Source organism: Chiloscyllium plagiosum, unplaced genomic scaffold, assembly GCF_037043375.1.
Source record: "Chiloscyllium plagiosum isolate Xiang-an unplaced genomic scaffold, Cpla_swu_hap1 HiC_scaffold_43, whole genome shotgun sequence".
NCBI lineage: Eukaryota > Metazoa > Chordata > Chondrichthyes > Orectolobiformes > Hemiscylliidae > Chiloscyllium > Chiloscyllium plagiosum.
The window spans coordinates 7,178,343-7,200,079 of record NW_028270181.1 but is presented as its reverse complement, the minus strand read 5'-3'; the positions used below and the strand labels follow the sequence as shown (position 1 = coordinate 7,200,079).

Below are 21,737 nucleotides of genomic sequence, written 5' to 3'. Positions count from 1 at the left end.
TCCTCTACTTCGGGGAGACAGGCTGCCTAATTGCGGATTGTTTCAGAGACCCATCATACCTGAGCTGGCCCTTCAAGAGAGCATCTAACTTTGTCCTCATAAGAGAGATAGTCCTTTTCCAGTTAATGTTCAACTGGAATTGGATCCATTTAGCCTGTACCTTTGCAGATTGTCAGGACCTTTGGTGTGAATAAGTTTCTTCCTATTTCTCTTCTCACTCTATTGTCAATTATTTTGAAACTTCTGGTAAAATCTTTGATTTGCATGACCTATTTGCCAGAAGCAAATTTTTTGCTAACTGATCCATCAATACGTCTCATCCTTTTGATGTTCTGCCCATGGATTGTTGAATCAACATCCCAAAGGCGTCTATTCCACCTTGAAGTTAGATTTGCAAAAGGTTCGGAGTGTTTATGGAGTGGAATGCTTTGATAGATTGCATCATCTCGTACTGTTACTGCTTTCTGTGGTCACGTGGATTTGACAAACCATCTGGAACATTCTCAGAGAGGAAATGGAAATGTTGATACACAGGAAATTTGTGCTGAATTTATTACTCAGAACTTGCAATGCAAAAGGGAGCAGATTACACTTGTGCACAAACCAATCTACCTTTCTGCTTTGAGGTTTCCTGTTCTTAACTTGCAGTTTGCAAGGCAGGTAATATTATTTTGATTAACACCAATCTAGTCCAGGGCACATCAATCACCAGCAAGTGCAGGAACCGTGAACTCAGTCCCTATTGACTGCACCAAACCAGCACTTGTTAAAATCAATCAGAAGTTTATAAAACTACAATAACCATGAGCAAGGGGATTGAGGGCAATGTTAACAGATCTGATTGACTTATGTCCTTGTTTGTTTGATCCTCTCTGTGCAAAAGAAGGGTCTCTTATGCAGTCACTGCATTAATGTACAGATACAAACTAGTTTTGAGAAGTTTGAGACAGTTGTTGGAGAGGCTGTTAACATAAGTTTATAGACCTCCTTGGCTTTATTAATAGAGAAACAAAGCTCATAGGCAAGTGAGTTATACCTTTATAAAACACTGGCTAGGTTTCAAGTGGTGTAGTTTCCAATTCTGGGCACCATACCTTAGGAAGGATGTCAAAGCCTTGAGAAGTCAAGATTAGAGTGGTGCCGGAAAAGCACAGCAGGTCAGGCAGCATCCGAGGAGCAGGAAAATCGACGTTTCGGGCAGGAGCTCTATATCAGGATTCCTGCCTGACTTGCTGTGCTTTTCCAGCACCACTCTAATCTTGACTCTAATCTCCACCACCTGCAGTCCTCACTTTCGCCAAGCCTTGAGAAATGGCCTGCCATTTATCAAAAGGCTACCGTGGGAAAGGGACTTCAGTTATTCGAATCGACAAGGTTCCTCAGAGCTGACAAGGTATCAGGAAATTTGATAGAATTGTTCCAAATCAAGAATAGTTTCAACAGACTTCATGAGGAGAAACTGTTTCCAATGACAGAGGGTGAAAAACCAGAGGGCATGGATTTATGGAGATAGGTAAAACAGCCAGGGTGACACGGGGAATCATTTCTCTACATAGCAAGTTGATGTGGAATGTATTGCCTGAAAAATTGTTGGAAGTAGGTCACACAGCACCTTTCCAAATAGAATTAGATCAACACTTAATGGCAAAGCACTGAAAACTCTAAGGTGGCTCAGTTTTTAGCACTGCTGCCTCAGAGCGCCAGGGACCTGGATTTCATTCTACCCTCGGGTGACTGTCTGTGTGTAGTTTGCACAATTCTCCCCGTGTCTGCGTGGGTTTCCTCCGTGTGCTCTGATTTCTGCCCACAGTCCAAAGATGTGCAGGTAATGTGAATTGGCCATGCTAAATTGCCCATAGTGTCCAGGGAGGTGCAGGATAGGTGAATGCAAGATTATGTGTATAGGGTTAGGTCTGAGTGGGATGCCTTTTGGAGGGTTGGTGTGGCCTGAATAGTGTACTTCCACATTGTAGGTATCTATGATAAAGGGTTATGAGGAAAATTTTTTAATCAGTAGAATCATTAAATTATTGTCGTGCACTTTCACCTAGCTCTGTGAAACAAGCAAAGAGGCAGAGGGGAAAGGAAATGTCAAAGCTTCAAGCCCAAGTAATGAAATACAAGGCATCTCTTGTTGGGAGGGGGTTGTGTATGAGGCTACAATAAGAGGAATGCAGAGATATTGGAGGGTCAAAGAAGGTTACAGAGAAGCAGAAACCAAGGCTAAGAATTTCAAAATCTGGCAGAATTTATCCGTGACTTTCATTTTTTGCATCTTTATCTTAATTCAGAAACACAGCCAAAGGTCTTTACCTGCTAATAGATTTAGGGAAGCTGGTGAGTTCATCATTAAGGTGTTGCTATGGCTCTAACAAATCTCAAAGGCTGAACTCAACTTGAAAGTAGGTAATGTGACCATAAGAGGAGCTCTGATGAAGGCCGTGGCTGAAACCTTTGAGTGGTTGATTGTTTTAATTTAATTATCCGAGTGCACACAGATTTCCTGTACAACCTGGATGTGAAAATACAGTAGGCAAGTATTAGAGAGCACAAGGGCTTGTGTGCTGCATGGTGGTATCCCTGGCTCTGGGACAGGAGGTCTGCATTCAAGTCCCACATGCTCCAGAGGTGTGTAATCATATCTCTGAATGTGTGAATTTTAAAGAAGAGTAAAGTATTTATGTTTTTACAGTGCTTGGGCAATGATTTTGTCTGAAGTGCTCTTAATGTCATCGTGCAGGTGAACTCGGGTGTCCTTAGAACCAAGGATGGATAAGCACGATTGATAACAGCTCATAGACCCTTCAAGGGAACATTTTTGAGAAAATACCTCTTTTCAGTGTTTGAAACCTGAACCACATTATGTCCCATCCTGCTGACTTTAGGGTCACTATCTACCTGCGTTTTCACACAGGAGTAGGGAAGAACTGAACCCTGGCAATATTGAGACTGCGCAGCGTAGGGATAGGCATCAATTATCTACAATCATGGGGGCACTGGACTTTGGGATTGGAGAGGTTTACCAGGGGTGAGGGAGTTCAGTTACTGGAGAAACTGGGTTTATTCACCCTGGAGCTAAGAAGCCGAAAGGGAAATTTAATGGAAATGTTCCAAGTTACCAGAGGTTTTGATAAGGCAAGAAATTACTTTCTCTGGAAAATGAGTTGGCAATCAGAGATCAAATATTTAAAATAATTGCTTTCTAGAGATGAAATATGACATGGAGTAACTGCCTGAAAGATAGTCTGAATCACATTTCACAGGAACATGCAAAGCTGGGGGGAAGAAAGCTAGAATGCAAGACTAAATTATCTAATTTGTTTTCAAAGGACCACCCTGGGCATGTTGGAATGAATCACCTCTTTCTGTGCTGTGAGATTCTATTACAGTCTCATAAGGACTGCTGACTTGGTCTGGATTTTCAAGATTAACTCCCTCATGCTCTGTCAGACGTGCTCTGTAACTGGACAGTCTCATGAGCAGAGGAGGAGGAAGCATTTGAGGTTCTATCACTGTAGGCCTAACAAAGGGGACTGAAATAAAAACGCAAAGTGTTGGAGGACTCGGCAAGTCTAGCAGCATCTGTGCATTTGGAATTGAAGGGGCTTAAAGACTGACCTAAGGCAGCACAGTGGCTCGGGGATTAGCACAACACCAGGAACCTGGGTTCAATTCCACCCTCGGATGACTGTGTGGAGTTTGCACATTCTCCCTGAGTCTGTGTGGGTTTCCTCCAGGTGCTCTGGTTTCCTCCCACAGTCCAGAGATGTGCAGGTTAGAGTGGATTGGCCATACTTAAATTGCCCATAATGTCCAGAGATGTGCAGGTTAGAGTGGATTGGCCATGGGAAATACAGAATTACCGGGATAGGATAGAGGGGACAGGATGCTCTTTGGAGGGTTAGTGTGGACTTGATGGGCTAAATTACTTGCTTCTACACTGTAGGGATTCCATAATAAAATTATGAAAGGCTTTGAATACAGGGATGCAGAGATGCTTCCTTTTGTGTTGAACAGCATAACTGGAAGCCATTAATAAAAGACAGAAACCAACAAATTCAAAAGAAACGTCTTAACTCAGAAAGTGTTGAGAACATGGAGCTCACTATCACAGGAAATGAGTGAACCAAATCGTGTAGGTATATATGTTAGGAGAACCTAGACAGCATTTGATGAAAGCTAAATTAAAATAGTTACATTAGTAGGTTTTGACAAAGAAGGTTGAAATGAGGCATACACTTTTAAAAATAAACAAGAATGAGAGGGCATGAATTTAAAGCATGAATGAAGTAATGGTAATGTTACCTTTTACACACAGTGAGTAGCTTGGGTATGGAATGTGGTGAAGGCATGATCAATTCAGGCATTCAAGAGGGCAGTGGATTTTTTGTTATGGTAATGGTGTGCAGGGATATGGGGAAAAGGCAGGCAATTGGCACTAGTTAATGGACGTCAAGAGTGTGGTGCTGGAAAAACACAGCGGGTCATGCAGCATCCAAGGAAAATCGACATTTCAGGCAAAAGCCCTTTATCAGAAATCTAGATAATGGACCCAGACTAAATAATAGACTTGGTGCAGGCACAATGGGCTGAATGGTCTCCATCTGCATTGTAATAATTCTGTGAAAAACACCAGGATGGACTAGTTGGGACAAGTGGCCTATTTGTAAGTTGTTTATCCGATGTAAACCATTCATCCACTTGTAGTACTCCTTTCTTCAATCAGATCCTGGGTGTACTGTGGCTGAATCTTACCTGCCATCTGAACTGGCCAAGGAAGCCACTCAGTTTGAGGTCAATTAGTGACGGGCAACAAATGCTTGCATCCCATGAAAGAATAACAAAATAAATCTGTGCACCCATGATCCTGCGTTTGCTCTGTCTGCCTTGAAACACTGACCTTGTAAAAATAGATTGAAAGTGATGGACCTCATGTCCATGAGACTTTCAGAGATAATCCTGGATAAACAAGTCCCCTTGTTAATGGTTCACTGACCAATGAACCTTGAGTGTTGATTGTTTCAATTGGCTATATGGTTGTTTTGTGATACAGAGTGATCCCAACAGCGTGGACTCAATTCCTGGATCAGCAAAGGGTATCGTGAAGATCTCAAACTCACCTAACGCATATTGACCCTGAGGTGAAACCCAACTCGATTTGTCTCTCTCTAATAAGAACACAGCCTATGGGACAATGGCCAATTTCATTTATCAATGAATCTAATCATCCAATCTAATAATTTTCAGATCTTCTGTCATATATTCCTTCATCTTCTGTTCTCCAGCAAAGTATCAAATGTGAGTTTTGAGAAGATTTGTAGCTCAGGTTAAGGCTTTGGATGTAGATTTGCTTGCTGAGCAGCAAGGTTCATTTCCAGACGTTTTGTTATCCTACTAGGTAACATCTTCAGCGGGCCTCAGGTGAAGCAATGCTGAAAATTCTTGCTTTCTATTTATACACATGAGGATTCCTAGAAGCATGGAATTCCAACTGGAACTCTATCAACAAACACATCGAGTTAGACTCCATCTACCACCCCCTGAGAAAAAGGAACAGGAAGTGATTTCACCACCGGAAATAACATCACCACAGGAAATGACATCACCAACCCAAAGAAACTCAAGCATTAAATAGAAAGCAGGAATTTGCAGCATTGCTTCACTTGAGGCCCACTGAAGATGTTACCTAGTAGAGTAACAAAACGTCTGGAAGTGAATCTTGCAGCTCAATGAGAAAACCTATATCCAAAGTATCAAATGTAAAATACTCCTGCCTGGGTGCTTGTGGTGCAATGGTTGTGACCCTACTCTCTGGACCAGGAGGCCCAGGTTCAAGATTGATTAGAAAATAGTAGAATGCTCCTGCAAAGCACCTTGGGTTTGTTACAGTAACAATAATGTAAACATGTCCATGCAGGTTTTTCTGTTTGTCAGTGATCCCACAGTAGCTAGTTTATATACAACAACAATAAAATATAGATTCACTTTTGCAAACTGGATGCGATGATGAGTGTTCTGCTCAATCAAATTTCAGTGCAGAAACATGCCCAAGCTATGTTTCAGCTTCTGATTGGTTGTCCTAGTGAACCATTTGACTTTTTATTTCATAGCAACTTCCCATTTTGAGTAATTGTTGTCATATTAACCACTTGGTACAGAGTGATTAACCACATAGTTATTCATGGCCTTAAATAGGTGCAACACACACTTGGGGGGACAAATGAGTTGGCTTTTATCAAATAACCACAGTGTAGAGCATCTACAGTCGAAGTGATGAACTGTCAATTTGCGTTTCAACCCTCAGGTTTTGTTGAATAAGACCCATGGATCTCATCATTCTGAGAGTGTAACTCAACCATCTTGCACGATCAGCCCTGACCGAGATGAGCTAATGTGAAAGATTGAATGTTCTCCTACTGTTCCAACATTCCCGTTCCATTGCTCTTTCTCGATTGAGTCAATGTCCCAACCGTGACCATTCTCTGAGCTGCTTACCACACTCTGGAAAGCGTGCGGCTTTCAAACCGCGATGTAGAGAGGAGGTGACTGTAAAGAGCAAAACACTCCTCAGGACCCCTGCGAAACACTAGGAGGCCTCTGTAGATGATTACGGAAAGAGTGCTGTGTGTGGTTCCATGCTTCTGCCCACAATTGTACAGTGCCCTCATGAGAGTTAGCAGCCTCCAGGCTGGGGCAATTTCCTCCAGGTTCCACTCTGAAGCCACTTTTTAATCTCCTCAAACCTCTGCAATCCCCAGAGGCAAGATCAGAAAGGTCCTTTTCTCGATGTGCTTTTGGTTGCTTGGTGCCAGCAGTGTGAGCGTATAATCCCCGCTGTCTGTCTGTCCGAGGCTTTTGCAGAAGAGGTGCACTGTTAATTATTTTGGGTGTGTGTCAGCATTGTGTCTAGACAGTGGCTTCACACTCACATTGAGTTTCCCATTACTGTGACTCAGTTAATAAGAGTCAACAGATCTGAATCGCTACAAGATATGATTATTCATACTGTAAATGTTTTCCTTCAAGGAGGGCAAGGTTGTTGTGTGCACTCGAGAAAATTCTCTTCAATATAATCGTTGGGACATTGACTCAATCGAGAAAGAGCAATGGAACGGGATGTGTTTCTATTATCACTGATGAACAAAACAAAGGTGCTCTACATGAGCTGGACAAAGGACAAAGAGATAGGATCTTTTAGCATCTTACCGAAGGAGACAGAGGTGGAAAGGTTTAGAGAAAGCATTCAAAAGTTGAGGGATTCTGAAGGCATGTCTACCAGGGACAGGCTGAGGGAAACTGGGACTGCATTGCATGGCTGAATCTGAGGACTGAAGTGATCTGGAGGAGGCTTCTGACTTAGATGAGATCACAGAGGGATTCAATAACAGGGATGAGAGATAATTCTCAGAGGGTTAAAGCTCACTCAAGAACCAGATATTACATCAGTTGGACCTGTCTGTTGATAATTTAATGCTCTGTGACTCCTCAACAATGAATGCCAGAAGAAGTGGTGGATGTGGGTACAGTTACAACATTTAAAAGACATTTGGATAAGGACATGAACAGAAATGGTTTGGAGGGATACGGGCCAAATGCAGGTAGGTGGGACTAGTTTAGTTTGGGAACATAGTTGGACTGAAGGGTCTGTTTCTGTGCTGTATATTAAGATCACTTGCTATAGATCTCTGTGTGGCAACGCTGTTCCTTTAACAAGATTTATGTTGTCCTTGGCATTTTTTCCAGAGGGGTCATAAAGTCATGGGTTCTGAGATATCTAGGTTTATTTATTTGAAGAAGCTTTAAAATTTTAAGGAAAACATTTGTACAATGAAAGGGGAGTGGCCAGTTCTGCCAGCTCAGCTTTTCTCTGGTTTGGCTTGGTTTTCGCAGTCTGCCTGTTCCGAGCTGCTGGGGATCCCAAACAAACAGCTACAGTGGAAGGAGGTTCCGTGCTAAATCTCTCTGCCATCTCTCCCGTAAGAATCTGTGTCTGATTTTACCTGTTTGCCAACTGTGTGTTTATGGGGACTGCTGCAGCTACTTGGAACAGTAACATTAAGTTGGGATAGTCTGTTGGGTTTTCATATAATTATGTTGTTCTGTGTTCTGTTCTTTTGTTTGTGTTTAATTCGATACTCTAAGTAAATTCTGTCTTGTTTGAAACCAAGGGGTTTTGACCGAATGCATCACTCCTAGAATATCCACTTTACACTTGCTCAAAACAACCAGCAAAGCTAGGGCCTGGGTTTCCTGCTTGAAATGTTTTGATGGGGTCTGGCTTGGTCCATAACATCTGCAATTGTCAAATCTACACTCACTTTCTTGCTGCTAATATATAATAGCAAAGAGCATCTGTTACACCTACTAACAACCAGGGTTAAGGAAAAATGATACACATTGGGAGGGAGGGAGGGAGGGAGACAGTAGGTGTATGTGGGACGCAGGTGAATGGGAAGCCCATAGAAAAATAAATGAAATTTATACAGGATGGAGAGATGTCAACCACAGAGAGGGAGAGATACCGAAAGAACATAAGATGGAAGAGATAGAGCGAGTTAGCGGCTAAAAATAGAAATGACAAATTGCATTTGTATTCTCAACCAAGAGGGCTGTAGAAGCTCAGACTTTGAGTCTATTTAAAGTAGAGTGTTTTGCTTAAAAATGGCATGCAGGGTTATAGGGTAAAAGGTATCAAAGGGTTTGATTAGGATCATGGTGGAGCAAGCTAGATGGGCTGAATGGCATGTCTCTATGTTCCTATATCCTAAACTGTGACCATCATTCTGGAGAATGAAAGACATACAAAAGATAAATCATACAGGAAGATGGAAAGAATTAAAATGACAAAGAATGAAACAGTAGCAATGAAATGGAGACATCGTGCTTCAAATTACTGGGACACTGCTTTGTTAGAAATGTGTGTTCATGGCACATGCTAATATTAATCCTTACAAGCACCTGAGCATTTGTGAAGAAGAGAGAATGTCCAGAGTTTAGATTATGCATCAATTACTCAATGGCTTGTGTTTCTGCTATTAGCCGTTATCCATGCAGTGAAACTCTCTAGTGAGTATTGGTTATCTTGAAATGGCTGGATTTGTGCAAGTTAGGAACAAAAATAGGTCTCTCAGCTCCTTAGTCCTGCTCCACCATTCGACAAGATCATGGCTCATCTGATTATTCCTTGATAACCGCCTTGCTCGTAATTTTTGCCTTAAACTACATTTGAGAACTTGGCTTCTCTTGACAAAGAGGAAGAGTGGCCTTTTGGGGAACAGTGTTCTAAAGGTGGGTGACCCTCTGAGAGAGAGAAAAAATGCTTATCTCTGTCCTTTAGCTCTTATTTATAAACAGGGAACCCGAATTTTAGATTTTCCCACACGAGGAAACATCCTTTCCAGATTAACTCTGTTAAAACCCTTCATGGGCGGCACGGTGGCACAGTGGTTAGCACTGCTGCCTCACAGCGCCAGAGACCTGGGTTCAATTCCCGCCTCAGGCGACTGACTGTGTGGAGTTTTCACATTCTCCCCGTGCCTGCGTGGGTTTCCTCCCACAGTCCAAAAACGTGCAGGTCAGGTGAATTGGCCATGCTAAATTCTCTGTAGTGTTAGGTGAAGGGGTAAATGTAGGGGAATGGGTCTGGGTGGGTTACGCTTCGGCAGGTCAGTGTGGACTTGTTAGGCCGAAGGGCCTGTTTCCACACTGTAAGTAACCTAATCTAAAAAGATGTCATGTTTCAGTTAAGTCTGCTTTTATTCTTTTGAACTCAAGCAGATGCAAATGTAGCCTTTCCTCATAGGACAATCCAGCCATCTGGGAAACCTTCTCTGAACTGCTTCCAGCACATTTATGTCCTTCCTTAAATCAATAAACTGATGGAATATTTTCAATACTATTTTGGCTTTCTCTTTCACCACAGTGATGTAGAGATGGTAACTAATATTGTTCATGGCTCTGACAGGGATTCAACGTTGGAGGACGGCAAACGCACCAATAAAGGTGTGGACTCTCACTCTAACAGGTCGTTAATTTTTCTGAGGGACTTTCTTCATTCGTTTCTTGGTAGTATCAGTCTGCTGTCTTGCTTTCCACATTTCAATCTGTTTCAGACCTCAGAAGGGTGTGAACTCCTTTAAAAAGATCTTGCAAAAATACCATAATTGTGGCAAACAGTAGATGAATCATTTGAGACTTAATGTTTGTTCGCTAAGTGCAGCGTGCCTGAGAGAAATGGACAACTTTGGACCAATGGTTCCTCACTTCTGCAATAATGGTGATCTTCCTCCCATCTGGGGCTTGATGAAAAAGAGATGAGTTAACAAACCCAATTGCTACGTCCCACTGCTGGGGTAGTATGGGATGAACTAGATGCAAGTGAGGACTGCAGATGCTGTTTTCATTCCAGATGAAGGGATTTCACCTGAAATGTCGATTTTCCTGCTCCTCGGATGCTGCCTGACCTGCTGCGCTTTTCCAGCACCACTTTAATCTAGACGATGAACTAGATGAATCTTGGTCATAGAGTCATAGAGACGTATAGCACAGAAACAGACCCTTGGGTCCAACTCGTTTATGCCAACCAGATATCTTGAATTAATCTAGTCCCACTTGCCAGCGTTTGGCCAATATCCCTCTAAACCCTTCCTATTCATATACCCATCCCGATGCCTTTTAAATGTTGTAATTGTACCAGCCTCCACTACTTCCTCTGGCAGTCCATATCAAACACTTACCACACCCTGCATGAAAAAGTTACCCTTAGGTCCCTTTTAAATCCTTCCCCTCTCACCTTAAACCTATGCCCTCTCGTTTTGGACTCTACCCTGGGGAAAAGACCGTAGCTTATAAACTGTTGATCCTCCTTCACCAGCAATGATCAACCTCCCAGGCACCTCATGGGGCAAGAAATCAGTATTCTCTTGCTCCTAGTCACAACAATCAGGTTACTGGGTCTACATTGTTTATCAGGAATGTCTTGCACTCACTAACCTCCCAAGGACAAATACAGAGATTCCTAAAAAGTAAGTGGGTTTTTAGTACTCAGTGGTATTAAAACATTCTCACAGTTCCTTCCTGCTTCCTTTTTGTTGTATTATTGCACAGTTTTTAGCAAGGCAACTTCCAACACAGCCAGATGTCACATGCTCTGTGATGCTCTGAATAAAAGATCTTCATCTTACTTTCTGTGCAGTCTCTTATTAAGCAGCCAGCCAGTCTGAAAGTCAGTCAGCCAGGCGACTATGTATATAATGTAATTGTAATCTAAGCATATAACCCAGAATGGATGTAACAGTTTTGGATGTTATATTAGTTAATTGTTACTAATCATCCAGGTATCTGACTCAACACAAACCAATTCTTTGTGGTATATGATACAAGGACTAACATGTAGAAAACCAGAAACATCTCACTTTTGTTTACTTCTAATCCACTTGTTTTTTTCTCTCTTTATTCCATACTTCAATCTAATTCATTCTTCTCCCTTTGCACCTGACTTTTTCCCTATCTTGTCCTTTTGCTCCGGCAGTGCCAAAGCCACTGAGCATGATGTTTCACAAAGTCCCGGATACAATGGTGGCATCATTGCACCCCAAATGTCAGTAATACTCTGCTGTGAGAATACTGCAGTGTCAAAGGTAAACATAAAGAATAGCCAAATAATGTAGTTAGCTGAAAAATCTACCCGCAGGAAATGTCTGGCTGATTTTTTTTTGTTGATGAACAATGTGTTTCAAATAATGATAAAGCTTCATCAGGATAAAGTGGGAATGACTGGATCGCTGAACAAAGAGCCGCCGGTGAGTTTTTTCTTTAGTTTACGGGAAGGCCAACATTTATTACCCAGCCCTAATTGGCCAGTGGTCAGTTAAGAGTCAACCACATTACCACCTGAAGTCACGTATAGAAACTATCAGGTAAGGACCGCAGATTTCCTTCCAGAAATGACATTAATGAACCAGATGGGTTTTTTGGACAATCAGCAACCATTTCATTGTCATCATTAGCCTCTTAATTCCAGGTTTTATTTATATTGAGTTCAATTTCCACCATCTACTGTGGTGGGGTTTGAACCTGGGTCCCCAGAACATTATCAGGATCTCTTGGTTAATAGTCTAGTGATGAGACCACTTGTATGAGTGAACTCGATTACCTGCTACAACAACCAGAGCATGGTGCCATTAGGCTTCCATTTTCATTCAATTTTAATTTTTGCCGTCTGTTGTGGTGGGATTTGAACCCACATCCCCAAAACAGTACTCTAGAATTCTGGCTGACTAGCCCAATGACAATACCCTCATGGCTTCTTTCTGGGTTGTCAATGACTCCAGGATTCCATTATCATCGAGCAATCCCTTGACCATAGCTCCTGTGGAATGACTGGCATTTAACGAGAGCTTTGGGTTAGCAGATGTGTCATTATGCAATTATGTTGAGCAATATGAAAAGCACTGAAAACAAAACGCGGAAGTATCTATCTTTTGCCTTCTCTAAAATTGCACCTGCTATTACGCAGCTAATAGGATGTCTCAAAGGCACAAATATAGCATCGTGAGTTGTCAGAAATAATAAAGGTTCGAAGTATGTAGCACTTCCAAGACATGCTGATGCAAACGTACACTGAGTCATGTCCAGACATAAGCAAATCCTGCACAATCTGATCGAAAAGTCAAACCCTGCACATGCTGAAAAGCTGAAATTAAAAACCAAAGTTGCTGGAGACACTCAGTAGTTCTGGCAACATCGTGGAACAAGAGAGAGAGAGAGCGAGAGACACAGACAGGGGTAAAGGCCCAGTTATTTCGAGGAGTGGCAGTGACTGTCGGAATGCCACTCTGCTCTTATCCTTTGTCTTCTGGATGGAATTCCGCATTTCTAGCCGAGAATTCCAATTCAGACTTCTTCAGAAATGTGGAGATGAATTGAAATCAAACAGCTCCCTTAGTGTGGTACAGTCAAAGCAGGCAAAGGACCAGTGGTGGAGGGCCATAGAGGAGGTGGAGGGGATGGAGAAGGGTGGACGAGTGTGGAGGAAAATGGAGGGGGGAGGAAGGGGAGGAGGGAAAATCTGCAGGGAGGTGGAGGAGGACGGAGGGGGTTTGAGGGGGTGCAGAAAGGTGGGGGGTGCAGGAGGGTGGAAGGGATTGAGGGGGGTGCAGGAGAGTGGAGGGGGGTAGGAGGGTGGAGGAGGTGTAGGAGGGTGGAGGGGGGTGCAGGAGGGTGGTGGGGGTGCAGGAGGGTGGAAGGGATTGAGGGGAGTGCAGGAGAGTGGAGGGGGTAGGAGGGTGCAGGAGGGTGGAGGGGGGTGCAGGAGGGTGGTGGGGGTGCAGGAGGGTGGAGGGGGCGTAGGAGGGTGGAAGGGATTGAGGGGAGTGCAGGAGAGTGGAGGGGGTAGGAGGGTGCAGGAGGGTGGAGGGGGGTGCAGGAGGGTGGTGGGGGTGCAGGAGGGTGGAGGGGGCATAGGAGGGTGGAGGAGGTTTCAGGAGGGTGGTGGGGGGTGCAGGAGGGTGGAGGGAGGTGCAGGAGTGTGGAAGGGATTGAGGGGAGTGCAGGAGGGTGGAGGGGGTGCAAGATGGTGGAGGGGGTGCAGGACGGTGGAGGGAGATGCAGGAGGGTGGAAGGGATTGAGGGGAGTGCAGGAGGGTTGAGGGGAGTGCAGGAGGGGGGTGCAGGAGGATGGAGGGGGTGCAGGAGGGTGGAAGAGATTGAGGGGAGTGCAGGAGGGTGGAGTGGGGTGCAGGAGGGTGGAGTGGGTGCAGGAGGGTGGATGAGATTGAGGGGAGTGCAGGAGGATGGAGTGGGGTGCAGAAGGATGGAGGGGGGTGCAGGAGGGTGGAGGGGCATGCAGGAGGGTGGAAGGGATTGAGGAGAGTGCAGGAGGGTGGAGAGGGTGCAAGAGGGTGGAAGGGATTGAGGGGAGTGCAGGAGGGTTGAGGGGGGTGCAGGAGGGTGGAGTGGGTGCAGGAGGGTGGAAGAGATTGAGGGGAGTGCAGGAGGGTGGAGGGGGTGCAGAAGGGTGCAAGAGATTGAGGGGAGTGCAAGACGGTGGAGGGGGTGCAGGAGGATGGACGGGGTGCAGGAGGGTGGAAGAGATTAAGGGGAGTGCAGGAGAGTGGAGGGGCATGCAGGAGGGTGAGGGGGGTGCAGGAGGGTGGAGGGGGGTGCAGGAGGGTAGAGGGGATTGGGGGAGTGCAGGAGGGTGGAGGGGGTGCAGGAGGTGCATGAGGGTGGAAGGGATTGAGTGGGGTGCAGGAGGGTGGAGTGGGGTGCAGGTGGGTTGAGGGGGGTGCAGGAGGGTGGGGGGGTGCAGGAGGTTGGAGGAGGGTGCAGGAGGGTGGAGGGGGTGCAGGAGGATGGAGTGGGGTGCAGGAGGGTGGAGGGGCTGCAGGAGGTTGGAGGAGGGTGAAGGAGGGTGGAGGGGGTGCAGGAGGATGGAGGGGATTCAGGGGAGTGCAGGAGGGTGGAGAGGGTGCATGAGGGTGGAAGGGATTGAGGGGAGTGCAAGAGGGTGGAGGGGGTGCAGGAGGGTGGAGGGGGTGCAGGAGCGTGGAGGGGGGTGCAGGAGGGTGGAGGGGGGTGCAGGAGGATGGAGGGGATGCAGGAGGGTGGAAGAGATTGAGGGGAGTGCAGGAGGGTGGAGGGGGTGCAGAAGGGTGCAAGAGATTGAGGGGAGTGCAAGACGGTGGAGGGGGTGCAGGAGGATGGAGGGGATGCAGGAGGGTGGAGGGGGTGCTTGAGGGTGGAAGGGATTGAGGGGAGTGCAGGAGAGTGGAGTGGGTGCAGGAGGATGGAGGGGTGTGCAGGAGGGTGGGGGGGGGGTGCAGGAGGGTGGTAGAAGGCGAGGAAGAGGAGAGTTTCAGTTCCTGTTGTGCCAATGTGTGTGTGGAGTGGGGGACGTTGGGGGACGGTGGTTGGGGTCACTGCTGGGGCATTTTATAAAAAGGGAAATTAAAGCACAGAACTATCTTTACCACCTCAATAACGAGTGGTGACCCCTTCTGTCCTGGGTTTGGGTTTGCAACGTTTAAACCCACCTCACTCCTGGTCAAATACCTTCCCACTTCCATCCCTCAAAAATCCTTGTGTGTGAAACTCACTGCCTGTGGACAAAGGGACTTGCTGTGACAAAGTATTTTATTGCTCACTTTGGAGTAACTCAAGGTGCTTTGTGTACAACGATGAAAGGGAGGTAATGGCCTAGTGGTATTAACACTTGACTAACGATCTAGCAGAATCCTGACCTGGGTTCAAATCCCACTAAAAACCGAAAGGACTGTGAATGCTGTAAGTCAGGAATAAAAACTGAAATGTTTGACCCTCCCTCTGAGGAATGTTAATTCTGACTTCTCTTCACAGATGCTGCCAGACCTGCTCAGCTTTTCAAGCAACTTCTATTTTTGATCAAATGCTACTATGTAAATGGTGGAATATGATTTCAATCTGGAATTAAGAGTTTAACCATGAATCCATTGCTGATCGTCAGAAGGAAGGATAAACCATCCTGCAAGAAAATCTGCCATCCTCATCTGGTCTGGCCTACATGTGGCTCTAGGCCCAGAGCGATGTGGTTGACACTGGACTTCTCTGTGGGATGGGCAATACCTGCTGGCCTAGCCAGTGACACCCACGTCTCATTAATGAATTTTAAAAAGTCTAAATTTGCTGCTCCTGTAATGCAGTTCCCAAAGATGAGACAGCACAAGTAGATAACCTGGCTGTGGATATTAGTATGAATACAGCACAGGAATAGGCCCTTTGGCCATCAAGCCTGCACTGACACTTAATGCCTTACTAAACTGAAAACCTTTTGCCTCCAGGCAGTCTGTATCCCTCAATTTCTTGCCTGTTCATGTACCTGTCAAGATGCATCTTCAACATTGCTGTAGTATCCACATTCTCTGGCAGCACATTACAGGCACTTACCACCCTCTGTGTAAAAAACCTGCCTCTCACATCTCCTTTCTTTTTTTTAACCTTAAACCTATGTCCCCAAGTAATTGAATGTTTTACCCTGGGGAAAAGACTCTGACTATCTCTTCTATCCTTGCCTCACATCATTCTGCAAACCTCTGTCAGGTTGCCCCTCAACCTCTGACGTTCAAGTGAAAACAAACCGCGTTTGTCCAATCTCTCCTCATAGCTAATACTCTCCAAACCGGGGCAACATCCTGGAAAACTGGTTCTGTATCCTCTCCAAAGCCTCCACATCCTTCTGGTAGTCTGGCAACCAGAGCTGTACACAATATTTCAAATGTGGCCCAATGAATGTTCTGTACAGCTGTTACATGAACTGCCAATTTTTATACACTATGCCCCGAATGATGAACTCAAGCATGCCATAGGCCTTATTGACCACCTTATTCACTTGCATTGCCACTTTCAGTACAGTTTGGAGTGTGGAAAGCGTATTGAAATAGAGGGGATTGTGTATTTTAATCTCCCTTCATTTCATTTCAAAATGATGCAGAGAACTGATGAAATCATGGACCGGGAGAATTCTCCCAACAGCTAAACAGTCACCAATGCACCTGCTCCCAAGGCTCCTGTGAAGGCATCAATAAAATACCAACACATTAAAAGTTCCTTTATTTTCTGCATATATGAGCGAGAATAGAAACTGTTATTCTTTAGTTACTGATTAGAATTACTCATGTGAAAGGTATTCATGCACAAGGTATCCCCCAATTCTAAACCACTCATGACATGCATTAAAACCAAGGTGAGTTCCTTTTTACCAGAATGTAACTTTCATGTTGTTTTATACTTATTTTTAATCTGTTTTCACTAGCACACTGCCACTTGCCGTTGCAGTTACAACCGCCTGTTCACTTACCTCAGTTGAAACTCTGTCACCTTTCCAACTCTCATACAATCTTCATGTCCTGAATCTATCTGTCAGAGTGCATCTGTCTCGAGGATGAGGAGCAGGAGCTGTGTTCAAGGGAGGGAGAGGTGGTTTGGCCTTTGTGTGTTCTGGCATGCTGAGAGCTGAGCAACGTCTGCTGGCAAATGAGTTTTTCAAGAAGTTGTTCCAGTTGGAGCCATCATACAAGCCTCCCATTGCCAGCTGCTAGCGCTGACGTTCAACCCTACCCTGCCCATGCAAACAGTCTCAAAACACATCGAGTCATAGAGACGTACAGCATGGAAACAGACCCATCGTTCCAACCCGTCCATGCCAGATATCCTAACCTAATCTAATCCCATTTGCCAGCACCTGTCCATTTCCCTCCAAATCCTTCCTATTCATAAACCCACCCAAATGCCCTTTAAATGTTGTAATTGTACCAGCCTCCACCACCTCTTCTGGCAGCTCATTCCATACACGTACCACCCTCTGAGTGAAAAAGTTGCCCCTTAGGTCTCTTTTATATCTTTCCCTTCTCACCTTACACCTGTGCTCTCTAGTTTTGGATTTCCCTTACTCTGGGAAAAAGTTTTTGGCCATTTGACCTCTCCACGCCTCTCATGGTTTTATAATCAGGACTGGAAGAGAAGGGGTTTCCTCTCCTTCACAGCACAGGGAAGTGAAGAGGAGACTGTTCAAAATCATGAAGGACATTGAGGACAAATTAAAGAGTCTTTAATTAGAGGGGATTGGCAAAGGAACTAGAAGCACACAAGAAAACCTACTTGTCAGGCTTGCACTTACTGACTGTAGCTCCAACTTCAACATTATAATCCCAACCAAACTAATTTCCAAAATCCGAATACTAGGTCTCGGCTCCACCCTCTGCAACTGGATCCTCAGCTTCCTGACCCACAGATCACAATCAGTGAAGATAGACAACAGCGCCTCCTCACAGACAATCTTCAACATTACCGCCTCACAAGGCTGTCTATTCAGCCCCTTACTATACTCCCTGGACACTGACGACTGTGTGGCCAAATTTCGTTCAAACTCCATTTACAAGTTCGCTGATGACCCCATCGTTATAGTGTTATAAAACAGGGTAAACCCTCCTGCTTAATTTAAAACCACCAACACAGAAAAGATTTATCCCGTGCAGTAATCTGTAAAAATTCAAGTGGCCAAGAACTATGTAAAGTAAAAATTAACAACTTTATTTCTTAAAGTATAACAGAGAATAATTAACTAACCACTATTTACAAATTGTTTCTCTAACTTATCTTTTACCTTCCCTTTTGTAATACTAGTCTGATAAAACTCCCAATTAAGATTTACAAAACAACACTTCTTATCTCAAAACCAGGCAGCTGTAGATTCCTGTCTTTGGATCTTCCTGTGTCTTCTTTTCTCCTTGTTAAGGAATTTCTGCGTGATAGGTTACTGATCGAAAAGTTTTTTTCAAGCAGCCTGTTACATGTTAGGACTTGGCAGTTCTCCTCTCAAATGTTCAATTATCCCTCAGTCTTCTACCCAGAGCATCGGATTGTGTCACTGGCTTTTAAGATTGTCAACATACGAAATTCAAACTAGATTGGAAATTGGTATATTTCGGGGTATAATTTAAACTGATTGGCTGCATTTGAATTTGTTTTTGTCTCCAGGCAATGAACTAATTGAGTTGTTTGCCCCAGTGTTACATACATTGTTGCCTTATTGAGAACACTTGGTGCTGTGTCTGTAGTTCTGCTGCTTTTAACGCTCTTAAAGGTACACCCACATCTTCATGACAATAGGCCAGATTTCAAACAATGATGAGACAGAATACATGCAAGAGTTAGAGTGCTTGGTGCTGTGGTGTAAAGATAACAATCTCATCCTCAACATCAGCAAAACTAAAGAGCTGATCATCGACGTTTTCAGGAAGCAAGGAGGAGGACACCTCCTGTCTGTATCAATGGAGCTGAGGTGGACGGGGTAGAGAACGTCAACAACAATCACCAACAATCTGTCCTGAACCACCCATGTTGATATGATGGTCAAGAAGACTTCTTTTTTTTCTCTCTCAGGAGGTTAACGAAATTCAGCATCTCCGCAAGGACCCTCAACAACGTTTATAGATGCACCACTGAAAGCATTTTATCCAGATGCATCACAGCTTGGTAAGGCTCAGCCCAGGACCATAGAGCTGTGAACACAGCCCAGCTCATCACGCAACCAACATTCCATCCATCGAATCCATCTATACTTCTTGCTGGCTTGGAAAGGCTGCCAATATCATCAAAGACCCCTTCCATCCTGGTTATAATCTCTTCCAACCTCTTCCTTCAGGCAGAAGATACAGAAGCTTAAACATGCACCAACAGGTTCAAGAACAGCTTCTTCCCCGCTGTATTTACACGTCTGAATGGACCTCTCAAATTTCTACTCTAATGCTGATCTTGCTTTTTGAGCACCTTCTTTGCAGCCATAACCTCGTATTCCTTGCTCTGTTTAATTACCCTGTGAGCTTTGTATGGTATGACATGACTGTGCTGCATGCAAAACAAAACTTTTCACTGTACTTAGGTACATTTAACAATAATTAATCAAATCCAATCAAATTGTGTTTTCTTTTACACACAATAAAGTTTTGGCGATCTGTGAGCGTTGCCTTGAAAGAGTTGGGAAATTATCATGGCATGATTTCTCCTCGAACAGGCTGTTTTACCTAATGTGGCAATGATTATCTTTTGTAAGATAAGAAAGTGGTGTGGTTCCAGCGATATCGAAGCATCCAACAAATGTTGTTCCAAAGAAGGGTCACTGGACTTGAAACGTGAACTCGGTTTCTCTCTCCACGGATGCTGCCGGACCTGCTGAGTTTCTCCAGCAATTTCTGTTTTGCTTTCCAATCTCTGTTATTGCGCATTTCCAACACTGTGATTTTATTGGAGAAGTTTGCTACAGTACTGCTTATTGATATGTACAAATGTTACATTCGCAGGCACTGAAGTATCTGAGTTAACACCAGGCCATTAGGTTACACCAGGCCCTGGTTTCAGTCAGGGGTCATGCTTCAAATGATTACTTTATAGTGTGGAAACAGGCCCTTCGGCCCAACAAGTCCACACCGACCCGCCGAAGCGCAAACCACCCATACCCCTACATTTACCCCTTACCTAACACTACGGACAATTTAGCATGGCCAATTCACCTGACCTGCACATCTTTGGACTGTGGGAGGAAACCGGAGCACCCGGAGGAAACCCACGCAGACACGGGGAGAACGTGCAAACTCCACACAGTCAGTCACCTGAGGCGGGAATTGAACCCGGGTCTCTGGCACTGTGAGGCAGCAGTGCTAACCACTGTGCCACCGTGCCGCCCAAGGATCCCAGGATCCGTGCCGTGATCCTGGGATAAAATTTATACCTTCAGGTCTCATGCTGTGATGCAGTGATTTTATCACAAACATATGACTTAAAGACAAATCTGTGAGACATAACTCAACCATTCAATTATAATGTTCAATAGGAACTTGGATAAATATCTAAAAACAAATGTCAGCATATGCAGCAAGAGCCCAGAAACAGTTGAACCAACTGTGAGACATATCAGTGCACTACATATATTACTGAAAGGCTGTTCCAGTCATTCTGATTGGATAACCTGTGACCAAGTCGCTAGCACAAGTATGAAGGACTGAGTGGCCTCCTTCTGTGCTGCTGTCATTCTAGACACACCCGGGGTACAAGAAGGAAGAACACTTACTGAGAGTGAAGGTGTCCCATCGTCTTCCACTGTTACCGTCAGCTTGTAGAAGGCCTGTCTCTCCCGGTCTGGCGGAGACGGGCGTGTGACAATCTCTCCCGACAGCCTGTCAATCCGGAAGGTGAGGTCTTCGTTTCCGTGGGTGATGTAGTAATAGAGCACGGCATTAAGGCCAGTGTCCGCGTCCGCGGCTCTCACTCTGGTCACTGAGGTACCTCCTCCAACATTCTGGAAAGTGCACAGAAGGTGTTAACGGGAACCCAGAAAAGTGGCAGACGCAACCCGGCAGGCAGTGGGAGCTGCCGCACTGTGGTTACTTTTGGGCACTTTCTTAAGAGGGTAGCATGGCCTTGAATAATATGGAGCTGAAAGGATTAAAGTTTGACGATAAATAGAAAAAGTTTGGGTTTTGATGCCCTTCTGTTTAGAAGGTAAAGGGGCAACTTTAATCATACTATTAGAATGATTTCTGGGTTTTCTGGGGTTGCTATCTTATAATATTGGAACCTACACGATCTTAAAATTTGAGCTCAGCTATTCAGGGGGAGAGGTAGTAGAATCATGTTGAAAAGGCTGTTTATTTGTCTGAGATCAATTGAAGGCCTTAATATGGAGACAGACAGATTCCTGTTGGTTAAGGGTGTCATAGTATTTGGATCAAAGGTGGCAAGGTGGCGATATTCACTTGATGGGCTGAATTGCCTCTTACATTTTGTGATTCTCTCTATATTATGATCCTCAGAGGTGGAGTTGAGGTATTGGTCAACTCTGCGATAACTGAGAGTCTGCCTCGTTTTTTTCCTGTTCCTGTCCTTCCCTTCCAGTGGGGCATTGGTAATGTCTCTGTTCCAGTAATCGAGAGGACTAGGCTAATGCCCTGCAGAAATGGGCACAAATCCCACCATGCCTGCTGGTAGAGTTTAAATCCTATTAATAAAGTTTCCTCCTTTTACCAAAGGAGTAGATTTTGAAGGCCCAACGCGTAGGTGGGAGTGCGAGAAAAATGCCTGGTGTGTCCCAAGGAAGAGAATGATGAATGAGGAGTCATAGAGTCATAGAGATGTAAAGCACGGAAACAGACCCTTCGGTCCAACCCGTCCATGCCAACCAGATATCCCAACCCAATCTAGTCCCA

General features: G+C 44.7%; 2 protein-coding genes across 2 annotated transcripts in view; one reads left to right on the top strand and one right to left on the bottom strand.

Moving 5' to 3' along the window:
- The window catches only part of vsir (V-set immunoregulatory receptor), a 94,538-nt gene extending 75,051 nt beyond the window's left edge, over window positions 1–19,487 (top strand). Inside the window, exon 7 of the mRNA XM_087982408.1 lies at window positions 18,919–19,487. Within this exon, the coding sequence (XP_087838534.1) occupies window positions 18,919–18,926 (8 nt within the window). The 3' untranslated portion in view covers window positions 18,927–19,487. The remainder of the gene's footprint in view (window positions 1–18,918) is intronic.
- The window catches only part of cdh23 (cadherin-related 23), a 261,541-nt gene that overhangs the window by 198,925 nt on the left and 40,879 nt on the right, over window positions 1–21,737 (bottom strand). The window contains exon 10 of the mRNA XM_087982495.1: window positions 20,603–20,830. Coding sequence (XP_087838621.1) covers window positions 20,603–20,830 — 228 coding nt within the window. The remainder of the gene's footprint in view (window positions 1–20,602; window positions 20,831–21,737) is intronic.